The sequence below is a fragment of the Elephas maximus genome, chromosome 9 (assembly GCF_024166365.1).
Source record: "Elephas maximus indicus isolate mEleMax1 chromosome 9, mEleMax1 primary haplotype, whole genome shotgun sequence".
NCBI classification, from domain to species: Eukaryota; Metazoa; Chordata; class Mammalia; order Proboscidea; family Elephantidae; genus Elephas; species Elephas maximus.
The window spans coordinates 59,933,552-59,955,556 of record NC_064827.1 but is presented as its reverse complement, the minus strand read 5'-3'; the positions used below and the strand labels follow the sequence as shown (position 1 = coordinate 59,955,556).

Genomic DNA, 22,005 nt, shown 5'->3' with positions numbered 1-22,005 from the left:
TACTTGAAAAATAATATTTATTTTCTTTACACTAAATGTAATTTATATTTTGTGGCCCCAACCCACTTGATGATAGATATTTTCAAGCAACCTCAAAATCAGAAATTTTGGAGGCACTTCCCTTTTAAAAACTGAGTCATGCTCAGGAATTTTTCCTCTTCCCCCTGCCTGTAGTTGAGTCTAAGCTCTGTGGCTTGTACAAAGATGCCGCAAGGGAGAGAATGGCTGCCTCTGAGCTCTGATATATCCTGCACTATCATCTTCAGGAGGTAGCATATGATCAGGAACCAATGGTGCAGAAGGAAGAAGTCCAAGCAGCACTGGAGGCATTGGAGAAGAACAAGGCCCCAGGAATTGACAGAATATCAACTGAGTTGTTTCAGCAAATCGATGTAGCACTGGAAGTACTCACTCATCTATGCCAAGAAATTTGGAAGACAGCTACCTGGCCAACCGACCGGAAGAGATCCATATATATGCCTATTCCCAAGAAAGGTGATCCAACTGAATGTGAAAATTATAGAACAGTAGCATTAATATCACACTCAAATAAAATTTTGCTGAAGATCATTCAAAAACGGCTGCAGCATTATATCGACAGAGAACTTCCAGAAATTCAAGCTGGATTCAGAAGAGGATATGGAACGAGGGGTAACCTTGCTCATGTCACATGGATCCTGACTGAAAGCAGAGAATACCAGAAAGATGTTTACCTGTGTTTTATTGACTATGCAAAGGCATTCAGCTGTATGGATCATAACAAATTATGGTTAATATTGAGAAGAATGGGAATTGCAGAACAGCACTTAATTGTGCTCACGAGGAACCTGTACACAGGTCAAGAGGCAATCGTTCAAACAAAACAAGGGGATACCGTGTGATTTAAAGTCAGGAAAGGTGTGCATCAGGGTTGTATCCTTTCACCATACCTATTCAGTCTGTATCTTGAGCAAATAATCCAAGAACCTGGACTCTATGGAGAAAAACAGGGCATCAAGATTGGAGGAAAATGCGTTAACAACCTGCGTTATGCAGATGACACGACCTTGCTTGCTGAAAGTGAAAAGGACTTGAAGCGCTTGCTGCTGAAGATCAAGGACTACAGCCTTCAGTATGGATTATACCTCAAGATAAAGAAAGCAAAAATCCTCACAACTGGACCAGTAAGCCACATATGATAAACAGAGAAACGAAGTTGTCAAAGATTTCTTTTTACTTGGATCCACAATCAGCACCCATGAAAGCAGCAGACAAGAAATCAAAAGACACATTACATTGGGCAAATCTGCTGCAAAAGACCTCTTTAAATTGTTGAAAAGCAAAGATGTCACCTTGAAGACTAAGGTGCACCTGACCTAAGCCATGGTGTTTTCAGTCACCTCCTGTGCGTGTGAAAGCTGGACGATGAATAAAGAAGACTGAAGAAGAATTGAAGCCTTTGAATTGTGTGGTGTTGGAGAAGAATATTGAGTATACCATGGACTGCCAAAAGAACAAACAAATCTGGCTTGGAAAAAGTACAACCAGAATGCTCCTTAGAAGCAAAGATGGCAAGACTACGTCTCACATACCTTGGATATGTTATCAGGAGGGACCAGCCCCTGGAAAAGGACATCCTGCTTGGTAAAATAGAGGGTCAGCGAAAAAGAGGAAGGCCCTCAATGAGATGGATTTACACAGTGACTGCAACAACAGGCTTGAGCATAACAACGATTGTGAGGATGACGCAGGACCCAGCCGTGTTTCATTCTCTTGTACGTAGGGTCACTATGAGTTGAAACCAACTCAGTGGCGCCTAACGACAACTAACAATCGTCTTCTGAGATGCATAGTTGTTTCAGCGTGAGATTTGGTCATCAACACAGGAACATGTCAGCTATTGTTGCCCTTCATGTAGCCATCTCCTGGGGCTTCTAGAACTTCCTATGTCAATATCACCTGAGAAGGACACATCCCCATCTGGCTTTTGGCTTACAGTGTCCCTGCTATTTTCCACTGCCACACCCTTGATACTGTAAGACTCTTTCAGGCCACCAACTCTTTGTCTTCTTATCTTTTCTCGGGATACAAAAGACTTGACACTTATCTACTCTTCTCTACCTTAACACCCATGGAGTTATACCTATCGTCCTATATCATGTGGCCAAGAGCACTTCTGTGGGCCTTGCTATAATCCCATATTTCCAAATGGAAAGGGGAGACATGTATTCCTGTACCTAAAGGGGTGTGAGTCATCTCTTCTTCGGAGACTGAATTGGGGTTTGGGAAATTGAGACAGAGAGCAGGGCCTCACAGCAACATCTAAAATTTCCTTTCCTCTGACTCTCCTCCATCCTCTCCTTGGGGTTCTTGTCTAGTCTGGAGTGGGGAAAAATCCCACACTTACGAAGTGTTCTTCCCAACTCTTCCTGTCGTTCATCAAGAGTGCAGCTTTTTAAACTTTAAGAGCCAAGAATTTTGAGACTGTTGATTGGGCTCCTTGGTGTATCTGGGGAATGCGTCTGCTAACATTTTACACGTCACCTGCCACACATACCTGCCCTCTGTGCCTCTGTTCAGGATGGTCCCATACACACTATTTGTTTCCCTTTGATTATTTCATTTGGTTTCTGAGAAGGGGTGGAGTGAGGTGTTTTAATACCTCTTCTGGAAGTTCTGGCTTTCTGATGTTCTACTAAGTTGTTTTTAATTTAATTTGTTGTCATTGTTAGGTACCCTCAAGTTGATTTTCAACTCCTAGCAACCCCATGTGACAGAGTAGAACTGCCCCATAGGGTTTTTGTGTCTGTAATCTTTATGGGAGCAGACTGCCAGGTCTTTCTCCGGTGGGTTCAAACTGCCAACCTTTCAGTTAGCAGCCAAGTGGGTAACTATTGTACCGCCAGGGCTTCTTAAGGATTAGCATTAAGTTTAATTAATTTTCTTTGAATTCGTGTTTAACAGCTTTAGCTCACAATCATGAACACTAAAAAAAAAAATTAGAGAATTATTAGATTATGATCAGTATTCACTGATTATATACTAATGAAGAATGCTTTCTACGGACATGAGAGAATCTTATAAGGGTATCTTATAACTGATTAGGCTCTGTAGTGTGAATTGAGGCAGTTATTTTTTACCGTAATATCTCTTTTAACTTTAAAAAACAGGGTACAATTGTCATTCTTCCCGCCTACCTTCTGCAAATCATGCAGTGTTTTTAAAATATTGCTTTATAAAATTGAATTTCTTTTAAGAGTTTGCTGGAAAATGTATCTTGGCACGTATCCTTCCTACCCATTTTTAGTGAAAAGCATCACCAGTAAATTGAATTACAATACCGGATTCCCTACTGCAAGTGTTACAAAACATCAGTGGTAATAAATAAAACCAAAAATTACCCACTGCTGTTGAGTCAATTCTGACTCATAGCGACCCTACAGGACAAAGTAGAACTGCCCCATAGAGTTTCCAAGGAGCACCTAGTGGATTCGAACTGCCAGCCTCTTGGCTAGCAGCCGTAGCGCTTAACCACTACACCACCAGGGTTTCCAATAATAAATAGAAAGCTTTTTTTAAAAGGTTTCATCTTTTTTTTCTTGTATCTATGAGGAAGCAATAGTCTAGAATGCTGTAAAACGTAACTCACTTGTCCTAAAATAATAAAGCCCAGTGTCAGATTTAATGAATCGCTACTTTTCCGTCCTATGATAGGACACCACCAAAAGCAGCTAATTTTGTGCTAATACTGGGTGGTCCAAAATAGATGAAGTATTGAATCAATTCTGCGATTTTGGATGAGCACTGGGAAAATAAACATTGTGAGCCGGTTGGCCATCAATTAACTCTGGAAAAGGCATGCTGTGTTAAAGTTTTCATCCATCTAGGCTTTTAGGGAGTAATCATGCAGGAATATATTCATGTATGCTGTATGTATATGTATTATATGTTTGGCATATATAACCAGTTGCTGTCAATTCACCTCCAAATCATGGTGACCCCATATGTGTCAGAGTAGAACTGTGCTCCATAGGGTTTTCAATGGCTGATTTTTTTGGAAATAGATCACCAGGCCTTTCTTTCAAGGCGCCTTTGAGTGGACTTGAGCTTCCAGCCTTTTGGTTAGCAGCCGAGTGCCTTAAGGATTTATACTACCAAGGGACTCTTCTGAATATATATACACACACACACATAAGTCTCAATATTGCGAATTGTGTGTGTGCATGTGTGCACATTTACTTGAAAGTAGATGCATAGGCCCCAGATTTTGTTCATATTTGGAAATCAATAAATAATGTTGTTGCTGTTGTGTGCTGTCGAGTCAATTCCGACTCACAGCGACCCTATAAGACAGTGTAGAACTGCCCCATAGGGTTCCCAAGGCTGTATCTCCTGCCGAGTGGCTAGTGGGTTTGATTTGCTGACCTTTCAGTTAGCAGCAGAACACTTAACCATTGCACCACCAGGGCTCCCAATAAAGTATAGCTTACCAATAAGTGCGATATTATTTACAAAAAAAATTCGTGCTGCAAAAATTTTGGCCCTTTTTTAGTGAGTTGCATAGCAATAAAATAATAAAGCACTTTCAATACTTTTGACATTTATTGTGATTCCCATGAGCCACTTGAGGGACTAAACGTGAGAAGACCATTGTAGGCTCTAGTCTATGCCTATTTCTGTTTACCCTCACTTATTGGTGCTTCCATTTTCCATTCCCCTGAAATGCTAATGACCTCCACAAACATTTGCCAACATGAGAGGAGAAGCACCTAGTAGGCAACACAATGAAAACTCATGCTTTTCCTGTTTTCATTACAGCAAATTCTTCGTCATTCTAGAGAAAACTCAACAAAAGTGATATTTCTCATTACTGATGGATATTCCAATGGAGGAGATCCTAGACCAATTGCAGCATTACTGCGGGATTTTGGAGTGGAGATCTTCACTTTTGGCATATGGCAAGGAAACATTCGAGAACTGAATGACATGGCTTCCACCCCAAAGGAGGAGCACTGCTTCCTTCTCCACAGTTTTGCAGAATTTGAGGCTTTAGCTCGCCGGGCACTGCATGAAGGTAATGGAATCCTTGTGGCATAACAAATGCGCCTTGAAATGAGGTTTCCTTTTCTCTTCCTGCCTGAAATCCACTGGGGAGTAATACCAAACGCTCACTAGGTCTTTGATGAACATGGTGTGTTCCTTGTGTGTAAGGAGATAATGAGATGAGCTGAATTTCATAAGTAGAGATGACATTCTGACCTTGTAACAAGAGTATTATTGTGGTTGTTGTTTTTAATAGCTGTGATATATTTTCACTGAAATATCCTTATGCTCCGACCTGGAACTGTTGGAATCAATGGAATGAATTTAGGTGTGTTTCAAGGCCACACACAGCATGGAAAGCCTCGACTTAGATCTCATTTATAGTTATCTGGACAGATGAAGTAAACAAATTCAGAGACATGCATAGCGAATCTCACCAGAATGTCTCCAGAAATTCACAGGAAGATATAGGGACAGTAAATACTTGACACATACTTCTTGATCTGACAGCTTGAAGATAAATGTGTTTATGTATAAGCTGAAGAGCAATAAACCCCAAAGGGAAGAAGATCAGCAAATCCATTCATTAGAGTTCTTTGTACACTGTTTATGAGGATGTTTCGTTGTATGATTTAAGTTAGATAAACTGCCTACATAGTATGGATGTGCTTCCTGGTGAGCCAGGAGACAGAAAGCACAGACTGGGAGGAGACGACAGGAGATTTAGCCTCAGACCAAAGTGAGGTGACAAATTAGACTTGATCCTTGCGTGTATCCATGTGCAAGATCCAATTTAATGGTAAATCATGGCAGCATGAGGTTCCAGGCAGCTAGTGATGCTCATAACGAGCAGATCAGGCCTACTGTAGTTCCAAGAGAATAGAGCAGGACCTCAGGCAGCAGCCATGGATATAGTGAGAAGAATTTACCTCTCTGAAGGACAATGCTGGCAAAGGTAGTGGAGGTTAGCACTTAGTAGGGTAGGCAGGGATTTAGGGCAGGGCTTAGAAGCAGCAAGAAAATGAGTTTAGGGAGCAATGCAATTTTAGATTTCAGTTCTGGGCCTGCAACTTAATGAAGCCTAGTTTTTAATAGGGCTTAAAGTTTGAATCTCAGTTCTGTCACCTTCTTGCTGAGTGGCTTTGGACACATAATTTAAGTATTGGATGCCTTAGGCTTCATGTTAATATCACAGGGAATAAAGATAGTACCTACTTCATAGGATCATTGCAAGGATTAAATGGGTTAATGTGTATAAAATGGGAATTTATCTCACTAAGCCCTCAGTTACCATCCCCTATTATTATTACCTTTGGCAATTTATCTAATATCACTGAGCTTCTGCTTTCTCTGCTTTTTAAATGGAGAGTTTAATATGTACCAGGACTAAATAAAATATTATTTATACTATACCAAGTGTTGTTTCTAGCACATGACAGAAATTCAGTTAAGTGGGAAAACACGGTGGTCCAGTTGGGGATTATGGGATTATTAGGTAGGATTATGAAGTTGTGGATGTTATTATATGTGTTGTAGAGGGCTAATTTCCAGTCGTATCATTTCTCTGTATTATAGTACTGGGGCCCCCTGCTTTGAAGAGGTAGGACACAACCTTCAAAGAAAGAGTTTAGGCTGCTACAAGTCAATAGGGTTTTGGAAGGCACGACCTTTATTGCAGTAAATTAATATCTAGAGTATGTCATACCTTGGCTGAGTTTTCAGACTTGGTAAGGAGAGACTGTCTTTACTGGAAAGACATAATCAGTTCAAAGGGAATGAGCCTCATTTCCCCTGCCTCTACGCTTTTTGAGTGTACTTTCAATTTGGATGGATCCATTCTCAGTCTCAAGATTGTCCATGCTTCTGGCCATTCTCAGTAAACATAGGTTATGGAATCATAGCTTTCCCCATATGTAATTCATCCACTTATCTCTCCCCGAGACCTGAATGCCAGTGCACTAGTCCTGGCTAGGTTATTATTGCTACCTAAGTTGCTCTATTGCCAAGTAAACCTGTGGCCCAGTACCTCAGAGCTAAGTGCTGGGTACCCATTTGCAGACCTTTTACCTCCTCCATACTCTGTTGGATGGAGCTGTAATAGGGTGCCTGAATTTGCTTGTCTCTTTCCCTAGGGGCTGGAATCCTCCCTGTCTTTTGTCTGTATACATTGTGCAGAGCCATAATGCACAGGGACAGATGTTCCATAACTGTGACCAGCACCAGTCTCCTTCCCATGTATTCAGTTGCAGTCCATGTGTCTTGCTGAAACTTACCCGCTTGAGTTCCTACTGTTGGCTCATCAGGATGTCTGTACCTAGTACTAGAATTAGACTGACTTTGAACTCCTTCAGCAGAGTAAATGGACTTATTGTTTGCCTGATTCTGGGCTATCCACTTTGGGTCAGCTATACTGAACCTTAGAGCCCTGGTGGCTCAGTGATTAAGAGCTTGGCTGCTAAAATCAAAAGGTTGGCAGCCACTCCTTTGGAACCCTATGGGACAGTTCTACTCTGTCCTGAGGGTCACCATGAGCTGGAATCAACTCTATGGCAGTGGATTCATTCGTTTGTTTTATATTGAAACTGACCTTGCCTTGTTAAATCACTTTCTGGATAATTCTGCCTAAGTTGTTCAATTCACAGCATATCTCACTTTTGAGCTTGGTCCCATTCGTCAGAATGGTCTCTATTTACATAACACATGATTATTTATTTAAAATTAGGAGACAAACTGGATCCTGACTCTGTTATTTAGTTTATCTGGTGCTGTTATTTAAATCTGTAATCAAATCGCTATGGACATAGTAATTAATATTTATTCTTAAGTCAGTAGCGCACGGCCAACACCCTTACAGCAGTCAGGATTGTGGTTTTATTTCTCATTTGAACAAGGTACTTTGGAAATCTGGCTGGGATGCCTGACTTCATACTGGGGCAGTGGAATAGTGCGGGTGTGTAGGCCAGGGGAGTGACCTGGGGAACTGACTGCATTGCTTCCTGCTGCATCTGGAGATTCCTTGCTAAAATATTTAACTTCTGCCTGACCTTGCATGGCCTCGAGAACTTATGATGAGGTCCCAGACTGAAACGATTTAACTGGCTGAAAGCAATTCTCAGACTGTGGTAGTAAAAATCATACACATTCATATCTGGGTGGGGGTGGGGGTGGGGAGCAGTTGGGAATTAGAAATTTTCTCTAGCTGCGTCTAAATTTTAGAGACTAGAGAAGGTGATATTCAACTGCTAATTCATTTTTCACTTCCCTCTGTCATATGTTATTGGTAGATCTGCCTTCTGGGAGCTTTATTCAAGAGGACATGTCCCATTGCTCGTATCTTTGTGAAGCCGGCAAAGACTGCTGTGACCGAATGGCAAGCTGCAAATGTGGGACGCACACAGGTCAATTTGAGTGCATCTGTGAGAAGGGGTATTATGGGAAAGGACTACAACATGAATGTACAGGTGAGTCTCCAGTTTGTGTGTAACTGTTATCAATTATCTCTTGCTGTGTAATAAACGACCCCAAAACCCAATGGCTAAAAACAGTAAGTATTTATTGTTGCTCATGAGTCTGTAGGTCAGCTGGGCAGCTCTTTTGTCTGAGTTGTGCTCATCCATGCATTTGCAATCAGCTGTGTGTTGGGTAGGCTGCTCTGCCGATCTCAGTTGGTTTGTCTTACATGTTTAGGGATCAGTTGCCTGTAATCTGGTCTAAAATGGCTATGTTTTGGACAACTGGACTGTCTTCTATGTAGCTTCTCACCCTCCATCAGGGTTATCTGGTGATGGCTGTGATGCAGGAGGAAGAATGGAAGCTTGTAAGACTTCTTGAAGCCTAGGTTCAGAACTGGGGGCGGGAAGGGGGGAGATACTGGCTTTTCTTGTAATCAGTCTGATAGATTAGCCAAATCTGTCCTCTCGGCACTTGTTGTTGTCAGCTGCCGTTGAGTGGGCCCAACTTATGGCAACTTATGCACAATGGAACAGAACACTGCCCAATCCTGCATCATGATCATCGAGGATCGGTCCATAGTCTTCTGTAGGGTTTTCATTGGCTGATTTTCAGAAGTAGATTGCCAGGCCTTTCTTCATAGTCCATCTTAGGCTGTAAGCTCCACTGAAACATGTTCAGCGTCATAGCAACACACAAACCTCTGCTGACAGGTGGACGGTGGCTATCTGTGAGGTAGGTGCATTAGCTGGGAATCCAATCCAAGTCTCTTGCCTGTAAGGTGAGAATTCTACCAGTGAACCTCCACTGCCCTCACTCAAGCCAAAATATGCCCCAGTCTCTGTGGGAAGTTAAAGCCAGTGGGTTTCTAAAACCAGGTCTCATGCAGTTTATGACATAATCACAAAAAGTGCGACATTCATTTGGTGATCTTTTAACTCTTAAAAGTCTCCACAAAGGGGCAACAAAAAGTTCTAAAAGTGTCATCATGTTTTTTTACCTCATAGATATTTGTATTTTTAGCTCTCATCTAGGAGTCCTTGCTCCTTAAAAGCAAGGATGGCGAGACTACGTCTCACATACTTTGGACATGTTGTCAGGAGGGATCAGTCCCTGGAGAAGGACATCACGCTCAGTAAAGTAGAGGGTCAAGGGAAAAGAGGAAGATCCTCAACGAGATGGATTGACACAGTGGCTGCAACAGTGGGCTCAAGCATGGCAATGATTGTGAGAATGGCGCAGGACTGGGTGGTGTTTTGTTCTGTTGTGCATGGAGTTGCTATGAGTCGGAACCAACTCGATGGCACCTAAAACAACAACAGGAGTCCTAGAGGAGGGATGTTTATATTTTTATATTTTATTAGAAAGGTAAGAAAAGCAATTTAGGATTCTTACGCACTACGATATAATTTAGGACATACCTAATCTTTAGAAGTAGTATGTGGTGCCTCTGTGTTGGTCGCATTTTACTTGCTCAATTGTTCTGTTCTTACCTACAAAGCAACATGTTTTTTATAGTTTGCAGTTCTTCCATGCTTCACTGTTTTGAGAAAATGCATTCCCATGGAAATTAACACCCACCAAGAAAATTAAGAAGGAGTGGGTTTATTTTATACTGTCCGTGTGGTCTTTTATTGTTTGTTTCATGTCAACATTCCTGAACTCTGGCAATTGGTAGATAAGCCTGCTGTGCAGCGTGAAAACGTGGTTCTCCCCTGTCTACCTGTCATGCTTTCTCTCTTTCCTTCCTTTCTTTTCTTTTCCTTGTGGGACATTTCCTCTTGTGTTAGTCTTCCACTCTCTTTTCTTCCTTTTGTGCCTCCCCTCACTTCCCTCTCCTGGCTCTGATCCCAGCTGGCAAACACATCCTTTCCTGGGTCTGACCATCCGTGCTCACCGAGAAGAATCACTCCTTTCTTGGCCCTGCTTCCACCCCACCCAGCAGGCTTTCTCACTTAAGCAGAAAAAGGGGGGCTGGAGGGAATCAGCCCAACTGCCTTTGAGTTGGCAAAATGTCTCTCCTTGTTTTCCCCTCCCCTTGAATCTTCCCACACTCTCATCAACAGCCCAGCTTGGCACTCTCCCCAGCACCCACTCCCTCCATCACCCCTCCCATCCTAGCCCACCAAACACAGGCAGAAGCTCTCATTTTCTTTGCTCCATGCTGTAGTCAGCATGTGTGGTTTCCGTGTGGTCCTAGACTGGGCTGCTCCCTGCCAGTAAGCCATTGCCATGTGGTGGCCCAGCAGCCTCAGCTGCACTGTACTCCAGCCCTCCACTGCTCCAGGGCCACTGTTATCTTGCATCTCAGGGGGTGAGGGAAGAGAGAGGGGGCAGTTTACAAACCCATTGCCCCCACTTACCCAAGTAACTGTGGCTGCTACCAGCAGTACATTCCAGTACTGAAAGACACAGCAGTCCATAAAACGTACAAGGTTGAATGGGCCTGTCGTTGAGCATCGCTGGAGGGAGAGGAGGACATCTTGCTGCTGTCTCTAGCCGAGAACACCAAGCACAAAAGACTAGTTTATCTGTCCCAGCTCTTCGATTGGTAAATCTCACCTCAGTTCTTTCTTACACACAGGATTTAAATTAGATGTAGTTTCATGGATGGAAATGTCGGTGTTGCTATTTTCAGTATTTGTTTCTAAGGGATTAGGAAACATAGTATTGGGACTCCAACACATACACTGTGATTTTGGGTAGTTGCAGTAGGCATCTCTCATCGTTGACTTTTGTGGCTTACTAAGAGCTAGGAGGAAAAAAAATAAATGAATATCTAAAAGTATAAATCAATGTCTAAAAGTCAGAAAAGAGTATTAAAAAAAAAATACAGCTCTCATTAATCCAGAACTGAAAACCTGGAATCTGTGAACTCCGTTTAAAATCCATTTTGTCAACAAATGTTACTGAGCACCATCTCTATGTCAAGCCCTATGCTAGGCCCTAGGGAGGGAGGGATTCAGTGGTCAGCAAACAGACAAGATCCCTACCTTCTTGGAACTTACAGTCTAACCACAGAGGTAAATGTATAATTACAGACTGCAGCATGTGCTGTTCAGTAAAAAGGTCATCGGTATGAAGAAGGGACCCCAGAAAAGGCTAAACCAAGGTAGTCTCCTTTAGGATGACTAGATGATAGCTATTTTATTGCTCGAGGAGAGGATTCTGAATAGTTGGAATTCTGAGTATTTATCCTCACTGTAGAAACAGTGCCTTTGGAAAGCAAATCATTCCTCCTTAGAGCCAGAAGGAATCTTCGAGGTTTTCTCTTCTAAACCCCTCATTCTGCAAGAGGAAACTGGGGCCTTGGGAAAGACGAGCATTATGCGGAACCTGAGAAAGGACCTAGGACCCTTTTCTCTAAGTCCTAGTTTATTTTCAAGATATCACACCACTTATTTTGCATTTTTGAAAATCATTTCTTATACACGTTGCTTTTCAGATACCATAGACACAGAACTGTGCTCGAAATGTTAAAAAACACAGAGCTGGGTCAAATCCAATCACTGTCAATTACAAACCATGTGATTTTAGACACGTATTAGTATTTTTTGATTGTTAGTTTTTTCTGTAAAATGGGCATAATAATAACAACACACCCACTCCCCCGAAGCCCCACCCAAGCCTCTTATCTTTCTCCCTCTTTTGATTCTGCTTCATGCTTTGGGGAGCCATAAATGGAGAGAGACTAGGAACACTCACATATCAGTATTTTTTTCTTGTCATAAATCAGTGCTTCATAAATGGCTTATGATTTTTTTTTTTAAGTACATAGCTTAGTTTCATTTACTGTAAGTATTTTGCAGAATTCAGAAATTAGGCACAAGTTTTTAACACTACTAATGATTAGGTTTAAAGCGTTAAGAAAATATCTTTTCAGGATTATCAAACATCACATAATGCAACAGTAGCGTAAAGGCCCAAACAAAGCTATGCGGTCTAATGAAAAGAAGGTGCTATTTCCATTCCTAGCTGTGTTACTAGTATCACTTTATCCATCCTTCACCTTTAACATAGACACTGGGACAATGATGATGATGACTATGACAGAGAAAATAATTACTAATAATAGCTAATATTTATTTTCTTTTTTTATTGTGCTGTAAGTGAAAGTTTACAATTCAAGTCAGTTTCTCATACAAAAACTTACACACACTTTGTTATGTGACCCTAGTTGTTCTCTCCACAATATGACAGCACACTTCTCCTCTTCACCTTGTATTTCCTCTCTCCATTCAGCCAGCTCCTGTCACCCTCTGCCTTCTCGTCTCGATTCCAAACAGGAGCTGGCAACATAGTCTCATGTGTCTACTTGATCCAAGAAGCACACTCCTCACCAGTATCATTTTATGTCTCATAGTCCAGACTAATCTTTGTCTAAAGAGTTGGCTTTGGGAATGGTTTTAGTTTTGGGCTAACAGAGAGTGGAGGAGCCATGTCCTCTGGGTCCCTCTAGTCTCAGACCATTAAGACTGGTCATTTTACTAGAATTTGAGATCTGCATCCCACTTTTCTCCTGCTCCATCAGGGATTCTCTGTTGTGTTCCCTGTCAGGGCAGTCATCAGTGGTAGGCGGGCACCATCCAGCTCTTCTGGTCTCAGGCTGATGGAGTCTCTGGTTTATGTGGCCCTTTCTGTCTCTTGGGTTTATATTTTCCTTGTATCTTTGGTGTTCGTCATTCTCCTTGGCTCCAGGTGGTTTGAGACCAATTGATGCATCTTAGATGGCTGCTTGCTAGTGTTTAAGACCCCAGACACCATTCACCAAAGTGGAATGCAAAACGTTTTCTTAATATGCTTTGTTGTGCCAGTTGACCTAGATGTCCTCTGAAACCATGGTCCCCAGACCCCTGCCCCTGCTACTCTGCCCCTCAAAGTGTTTGGGTATACTCAGGAAACATCTTAGCTTTTGGTTTAGTCCAGTTGTGCTGACTTCCCCTGTATTGTGTGTTTTCCTTCCCTTCACCTAAAATAATTCTTGTCTACCATCTAGTTAGTAAATACCCTTCTCCATCCCTCCCCACCCTCATAACCATCAAAGAATGTTTATTTCTGTGTTTAAACCTTTTCTTGAGTTCTTATAATAGTGGTCTTATATAATATTTGTCCTTTTGTGACTGACTAATTTCACCCAGCATAATGCCTTCCAGATTCATCCATGTTATGAGATGTTTCATGGATTCATCATTGTTCTTTATTGTTTCATAGTATTCCATTGTGTGAATATACCATAACTTGTTTATCCATTCATGTATTGATTGTTTCCTTCTTTTGCTAAGTAATAATTGCTAATGTTTAAATAGTGCTTACTAAAGGGCAGACATTGTTCCAAGTATGATATATATTGGTTCGTTTGATCTTCGTAACAGCTCTCTGAGGTATTGTTCCATTTTAGAAATCAGGAAAATAAGGTACTGAAAGGTCAATTAAATTGTCCACAGCTACTAGAGCCAGGATATGAACCTGTAGTCTGGCACCAGAGCCTACAATCTTGCTAGTACAGATAGACATTTCACAAATAGACACATAAAAATAAAGCTTCAAACTCTAAGTATTAGTTTGATCATAATGAGATCACCTATATTTGATCATTTTTGACCTACAAAAAGCAGCATCATATGGTTCAGGTAACACTAGGAAGGAGAAAAACAGAACAAATTATGTAAAATGAAAATCTGATCATGTCACTCCCTTGCTTAACAATTTTGAATGGTTCTTCATTCATAGAATAAGTTCAAGCTCCTTAAAACCAATAAAAACCCAAACCTGTTGCTGTTGAGTCGATTCTGACTCATAGTGACCCTATAGCAACCCTACAGGACAGAGTAGAACTGCCCCATAAGGTTTCCAAGGAGTGGCTGGTGGATTCGAGCTGCCAGCCTTTTGGGTAGCAGCCAAATGCTTAACCACTTCAGCCACCAGGACTCCTCAAGCTCCTTAGCATGGCCTATTAAAAAAAAAAAAAAAAGCTGAATTCACTGCTGTCGAGTTGATTTCGACTCATATCGACCCTATAGGACAGACTAGAACTACCCCATGTGATTTCCAAGGAGCGCCTGGTGGATTCAAACTGCTGACCTTTTGGTTAGCAGCTGTAGCTCTTAACCACTGCACCATCAGGGTATAAGTCTCAACATAATTTGACCTCTGCCTTCACCCTTTGAGCTAAAAACTGGACCTAGCTATAGTTGAACCGAAGTACCACCCTATTTCATTCCTCAGATCTCTTTTTCATGCTTCTTCCGCTGCCTTCCTTTTCGCACCACACCCAACTATTTATTGCTTTTTGTTCCTACTTCCTCAGACTAGTGATTATAACAGGCCATGAGTGACTCTCCAGTTCATGTTGAATTCCCATCGCTTGCCTTCAGACCAAGGAGCCCTGTTGGCATGGTGGTTAAGTGCTCAGCTGCTAAGCAAGATGTAGGCAGTTTGAAACCACCAGCAGCTCTGTGGGAGAAAGATGTGGCAGACTGTTTCCTTAAAGATTACAGCTTTGGAAATCCTGTGGTACAGTTCTACTCTGTCCTACAGGGTCACTATGAGTCGGAATCAACTTGACAGCAATGGATTTGGTTTTGGTTTTTGCCCTTTAGAACTCATAGTAGGTACTCAAGGAAAAGGATATAGGTCCTAAGAGGTTGGCTTTCACACCAGAATCTTAGACAAGACTCATTACTGAAATCTTAGGCAATTGCATGGTTTCTATATCTTCCTTGGTCACCGCTGGACTCTTAGCGTAATATCTGGCACATGGTAAGAAGTAACAGATGTATGTGTGTGTGTATATATATTTACATATATATGTATGTATGTATATGTCTGAATGCAAAATATTTACATTTGTTTAACCTTCGCCAACAATAAGTCAAATACGGAGTAGGGCTGATTTAATAGATCGGGCATTTTAAGATAACTGGCTTGTCAAATCACTTGTGAATAGCTAGCTAATGCTTGTTGTAAATCCAAGCAGCTGCAGCTGTTCTGAATTTCCCCTAAAGGGATTTGAGAGACACAAGTATAGAGACAATAGGCATCTTGAGGACACTGCTCCATTCTAGGAGTGGTTCCATTTCAGTGAGTCTGTAATGATTGCAAGTTGAAAATTATAACTGCATAGGGACCAAGGCTGAGTGCTAGCTAACTTGAGCCAAGGCTCCAGTTATATTATTATTATTTTAATAAAAGGAGGATACACCATAGAAATGGAGACACTGGGATATTTATGTAGGGATATCTTATTATACACGCAAATATATGCACACAACCCCACCCCCGCCCGACCTCCTGCAAACAAACACATTTTCCTGTCTAAATATTATATCACTTCTTTGGAAAGAGACAAGACAATGAGCTCTAGAAATACTTGAATGGAAACCAAAATGTTTGGAAATCTTGTTCTCTGAACAGAGCTTAGCTGGGTTTTTTTTTTTTTTTTTTCAAAAACATCCCCAGCAATGCCTCATAATGGATTTGTAAGGTGTAAGGAATTTGTACAATGTACTCCTATTTGCTTTTTTTGAGGGAATGTTGCTAGCACACTGTGGCTGGTTCTCATCAGTTTAAGTAGGAGGGTGGATAACAGCTGCCTAGATTAGGCTAATTTGTCCAGTTTTCCATTGAGTGAGGTGTGTATTCAGCCCTGATAGTGCACATTTCTAGTCTATCATGATTTTATAACAGGAAAAATCATAAAATTCAACCTGGTCTGTTGTGTGCCGACAAGTCAATTCTGACTTACAGAAAGTCAGTATGACACAGTAGAACTGCTCCAGGAGATTCCCTGGGCTGTAATCTTTATAGGAGCAGATCACCGGGTCTTTTCTCTGAAGATACTCTGGTGGGTTCCAACCACCAGCCTTTCAGTTGGCAGCCCAACGCATAACCATTGCGCCACCAGAGCTCCTTTAGTACAGAGTCTCACAAACCCTAAAATCAGTGTACTGCATTCTTTAAAGATACATGTGAAATCACATCCAATATTCTAAAACCATTGAGACAAGGGCTGTAACCAGTTTCTGCCTATCACTGTAAAATCTTCTTTTTTCCCTTGTACTTCTCCCTAGACCCATCTTAAGTGACTCTTTCCAATAACAATGCTAAGGTGACAAGGAAAAACATCTAAAATCTGCTAAATAAGTGGTCTTCAAACTTTTTTTCTCATGTAACCCCTGAAAGAATATTGAAAAACCTGGTACCCCTGATTTTTAGGTAGCCATCTAAAATTTTTTGTCAGTATTTTAAAAGATGATATTTCCATAGTACTGTATTAACATTTGAATTAGCTTCCTAGGGTCACCAAAACAAAATACCACAAACTGGGTGGCTTATCAGAGCAGAAATTTATTGTCTCACAGCTTTGAAGGCTAATAATCTGAATTCAGGATGTTGACAGGGCCACGTTCTCTTGGAGGTCTCCAGGGGAAGATCCTTTTTTGTCTCTCCCAGCTTCTGGTAGCCCAGCATATAATTCCATCATCAAGTGGCCATTTTTCTTCTGACTGTCTCATCTGTATGTCTCTTTTCTTTAATAAATAAAGGAACCACTCAGATTAGATTAGGACTATGATTTCATGTTTAACTTGACTAATAACATCTTGAAAGACTTTATTTCCAAACAAGGTTACATTCGCAGAGCTTCAACATGTTTTTGGGGAGTGGGGGGCATAATTTAATCCATAACAACATTTTAAAATTAAACTATTATATCACCCTTTTGAGTCCCTGGGTGGCACAAACAGGTAAATTCTCCATTACTACCTGAAAGCTTGTGGTTTGAACCCACCCAGTATCATCTCAGGAGACAGGCCTGGCAATCTGCTTCCAAATGGTCACATCCTTGAAAACCCTATGGAGCAGTTCTACTCTGTACACCTCAGGTAGCTATGAGTTGGAATTGACTGGATACCAATGACAACAACAATCACTGTTTTACATGTAACGGCTGAAATCTAAATATAGTACTATAGCAAATTTGAAACCTTCTAGTGTCCGTTTAGGAGCCCTGGTGACACAGTGGTTAAGCACTTGGCTGCTAATCAAAAGGTTGGTAGTTCTAACCTACTAGTTGCTCCACAGGAGAAAGGTGTGGCTATCTGCTTCTGTAAAGATTTACAGCCTTGGGAACCCTATGGGACAGTTCAGCTCGATCCTATAGGGTTGCTGTGAGTTGGAATCAACTCGATGGCAGTGGGTTTGGTTTTTCGTAGTGTGCATTTACAAGCAAGTTCTTTTTTTAGAGGTCCCTGGGTGGTGCAAATGGTTTAAGCTTGACTGTAAACCAAAGGTTGGCAGTTCAAATCCACCCAGCGGCACCACTGAAGAAAAGGACTGGTGAACTGATTCCGTCAAAATTACAGCCAAGAAAACCCTATGGAGCAGTTCTACTCTGTAACACATTGGGATCGCCACGAGTCGGAATTGACAACAGCACAGGACAACAGCAACAATCTTTTTTTAACACAAAATTTCTATGGTTTCTAGCTTTACCAATCTCTTCCATTCCACTGTCACCACATGATTCTATTCTAGTGTAATACATTTTTATGCTCTAAAATCTTTTGTTGATGACATTATTGTACTTCTCTACTCTAAAAAAAAAAAAGAAGAAGAAGAGCCCTGGCTGGCCCAGTAGTTAAGAGCTTAGCTGCTAACCAAAAGGTCAGCAGTTCAAATCTACCAGCTGCTCCTTGGAAACCCTATGGGGCAGTTCTGCACTGTCCTGTAAGGTCCGTATGAGTCAGAATTGACTCTATGGCAATGGGTTTGTTTCTTTCTACTACAAAAATGTGCGTATGAGTTTAATTGTTTTTAAATTTCCTGTGACTAAAATTTTTTCTAGAATGAGTTAATCTTAAGATTGGTATTTGTATATAACTTACCAAACATAAGTTTTGATGCTTATTACACATAAAAATAAAATATTATTGGAAATCCATCTCTTTTTCAGTTAGTTCATGTATTCATGGATTTATATTACTCACTCTTAAATTAAGAGAGCATATCGCACCAATTTTTATTTCTATTTTTGTTTTTATACGTTTTAGTGCTGAAAAATGGTCGTATAAATACAGAGATGCAATTGAAAGAGTTGTGTTAAATCAATGTCATTCATTTTTTTTTTTTAGATTCTCCTGAGCTGTACGCTAAGAATAACATCACTTATCTATTATAAAAAAAAAAAAAAAAAGTATTTTAAATGATCTATTACCTGATACTTTCCTCAAGTCCTTTTTCAATTTTAGGGAAACTGAAAAATTGGAAACCTTTTGACTTTCGAAAAGAGTTATTACCCAATCACTACAGTCATTCACTGTCTCAATTTCTGGGAAGCACACACAAAAAAGCTTTACCAGGACTTAGTATTAAAAGGCTGTTAAAACCTAAAAGGCTACCTGTTAAAATTGCAGACATTCCTGGAAATCATCTTTCACCCAACCAATAGACAGGTCTATAAAATAAACAATAAAACTCAAAAAGAACATGCTCCATAAAACAAACAATTATATGAGACCAAAAGGATGACAGTGGCCCCAAAGTAAAGGTGAAAAGGCAGGAAGGGGGAGGAAAACCAGACTAAAGGAAACTGGGAACCCAGGGCAGAAATGGGGAGCGTATTGACACAGTGTGAGTATTGCAACCAGTGGAACACTGTGAGCAATTTGTCGAATGGGAAGCTAATTTGCTCTGTAAACTTTCACCTAAAACACTATAAAATATTTTTTAAAAGCCTACTTGTTACTCTGTGTCTTGGAAGCACTATTATCTAACCTAATCATCTCAGAACATTTCAGGAAAATCAAAACAATGAAAATTTTTATACGTCTTTAGCAAATCAAGAGTTTTTAATAAAATTCTTTAATTTCACAGTGTGTGCTTTAGTATATTCTTAAGAAATCTCTGAACCACAGACTTAGCTCATTTAATTTATGGAAAAATATTCACCATGTAACCTATTCGAAAAGGCTGTTTCTTACAGTTCAATCTGTCCTCCAAATCAGACTTATTTTCTGAGAGAAAAAGCCTAAATGTGTTTAATATACATTCCAGTGGCAAGCATATCACTGCATACTAAGATTGATAAATAAGGCAGGGAGCTTGCTGTAAGTTTGTAAGCTGGATGAAATAAATAGCTTTCAGTTTTTCTTATGGATATTTTCTTCTTTGCTTTGTGCTCATGGGGCACAGTCTTGTACAATAGTCAAAGAAAAGGAAAAGGGGTTGAAAAGAAAGGTGGTAATTGAACATTCATACCTACTCATCCTACAACGTATCTGAATTCAAAACACCCCAGTGTTACCACAGACATTCCAATGTCAGAAAGTATGTTAAAGGTATTTAACTGAAATTTGGGAAAGACAATGAAAGGTGATGTTGTTGTTGTTTGATGCCTTCGAGTTGGTTCTGACTCATAGTGACCCCATGCACAACAAAACAAAACACTCCCCAGTCCTGCGCCCTCCTCACAATCATTGTTATGTTTGAACCCATTGTTGCAGCCACCTGTCAATCCATCTCTTTAAGGGTCTTCTACTTTTTTGCTGACCCTCTGCTTTACCAAGCATGATGTTCTTCTCTAGGAACTAACTGGTCCCTCCTGATAACATGTCCGAAGTATGTGAGACATAGTCTAGCCATCCTTGCTTCTAAGGAGCATTCTGGCTGTACTTCTTCAAAGACAGATTTGTACTTCTGGCAGTCCATGGTATATTCAGTGTTCTTCACCAACACCATAATTCAAAGGTGTCAATTTTTCTTCAGTCTTCCTTATTCATTGTCCAGCTTTCACATGCATATGACGTGATTGAAAATATCATGGCTTGGGTCAGGTGCACCTTAGTCCTCAGGGTGACATCTTTGCTTTTTAACACTTCAAAGAGGTCTTTTGGAGCAGATTTGCCTAATGCACTACATTGCTTGATTTCTTGACTGCTGCTTCTGTGGACGTTGATTGTGGATTTAAGTAAAATGAAATCTTTGACAACTTCAATATTTTCTCCATTTATCATGATGTTGTTTTTTGGTCCAGTTGTGAGGATTTTTGTTTTCTTTATGTTGATGTATAACCCATACTGAAGGCTGTGGTCTTTGATCTTCACGAGTAAGTGCTTCAAGCCTTTTTCACTTTCAGCAAGAAAGGTTGTGTCATCTGCATACTACAGGTTGTTAATGAGTCTTCCTCCAATCCTGATGCTGCGTTCTTCTTCATATAGTCCAGCTTCTTGTATTATTTGCTCAGCATACAGATTGAATAAATATGGTGAAAAGATATAACCTTGGCACATACCTTTCTTGATTTTAAACCATGCAGTATCCCCTTTTTCTGTCTGAACCCTGCCTCTTGGTCTATGTACACGTTCTACATGAGCACAGTTAAGTGTTCGGGAATTCCCATTCTTTGCAGTGTTATCCATAAGGTGTTATGATTCGCACAGTTGAATGCCTTTGCATAGTCAGTAAAACACAGGTAAATATCTTTCTGATATTCTCTGCTTTCAACCAAGATGCATCTCACGTCAGCAATGATATCCCTCATTCTACATCGTCTTCTGAATCCGGCTTGAATTTCTGTCAGTTCCCTGTCAATGTACTGCTGCAACAGCTTTTGAATTATCTTCAGTAAAATTTTACTCGTGTGTCATATTAATGCTATTGTTCAATAATTTCTGCATCCTGTTGGATCATCTTTCTTTGGAATGGGCACAAATATGAATTTTTTCCAGTTGGTTGGCCAGGTAGCTGTCTTCCAGATTTCTTGGCAGTAGATGAATGACCACTTCGAGCGTTGCATCTGTTTGTTGAAACACCTCAGTTAGTATTCCGTCGATTCCCAGAGCCTTATTTCTCACCAGTGCAGCTTGAACTTCTTACTTCTATACCATTGGTTCTTGATCATATGTGACCTCCTGAAATTGTTGAACGTTGACCAGTTATTTTTGGTGCAGTGACTGTGTGTACTCTTTCCGTCTTCTTTTGATGCTTCCTGCATCGTTCAATATTTTGCCCGTAGAATGCTTCAATATTGCAACTGGAGGCTTGAATTTTTTCTTCAGTTCTTTCAGCTTGAGAAATGCCCAGTGTGTTCTTCCCTTTTGATTTTCTAACTCCATGTCTTTGCACGTTTCATTATAATACTTTACTTTGTCTCCTCAAGTTGCCTTTTGGAATCTTCTGTTCAGCTTTTACTTCATCATTTCTTCCATTTGTGTAAGCTACTCTGAGTTCAAGAGTAAGTTTCAGAGTCTCTTCAGACATCCATTTTTGCCTTTTCTTTCTTTCCTGTCTTTTTAGTGACATTTTGCTTTCTTCATGGATGATATCCTTGATGTCATCTTACAGCTTGTCTTCAGTCATTAGTGTTCAATGCATCAAATCTATTCTTGAGGTGGTCTCTAAATTCAGGTGGGATGTACTCAAGGTTGTACTTTGACTCTTGTGGACTGTTATAATTTTCTTCAGCTTCAACTTGAACTTGCACATGAGCAATTGAAAGTCTCTTCCACAGTTGGCCCCTTGATTAGTTCTGACTGA

General features: G+C 40.6%; 1 protein-coding gene across 1 annotated transcript in view; it reads left to right on the top strand.

Annotated features, from left to right (window-relative positions):
* Window positions 1-22,005, top strand: part of SVEP1 (sushi, von Willebrand factor type A, EGF and pentraxin domain containing 1) — a 194,867-nt gene that overhangs the window by 34,684 nt on the left and 138,178 nt on the right. Inside the window, exons 2-3 of the mRNA XM_049896872.1 lie at window positions 4,798-5,053; window positions 8,307-8,483. Coding sequence (XP_049752829.1) covers window positions 4,798-5,053; window positions 8,307-8,483 — 433 coding nt within the window. The remainder of the gene's footprint in view (window positions 1-4,797; window positions 5,054-8,306; window positions 8,484-22,005) is intronic.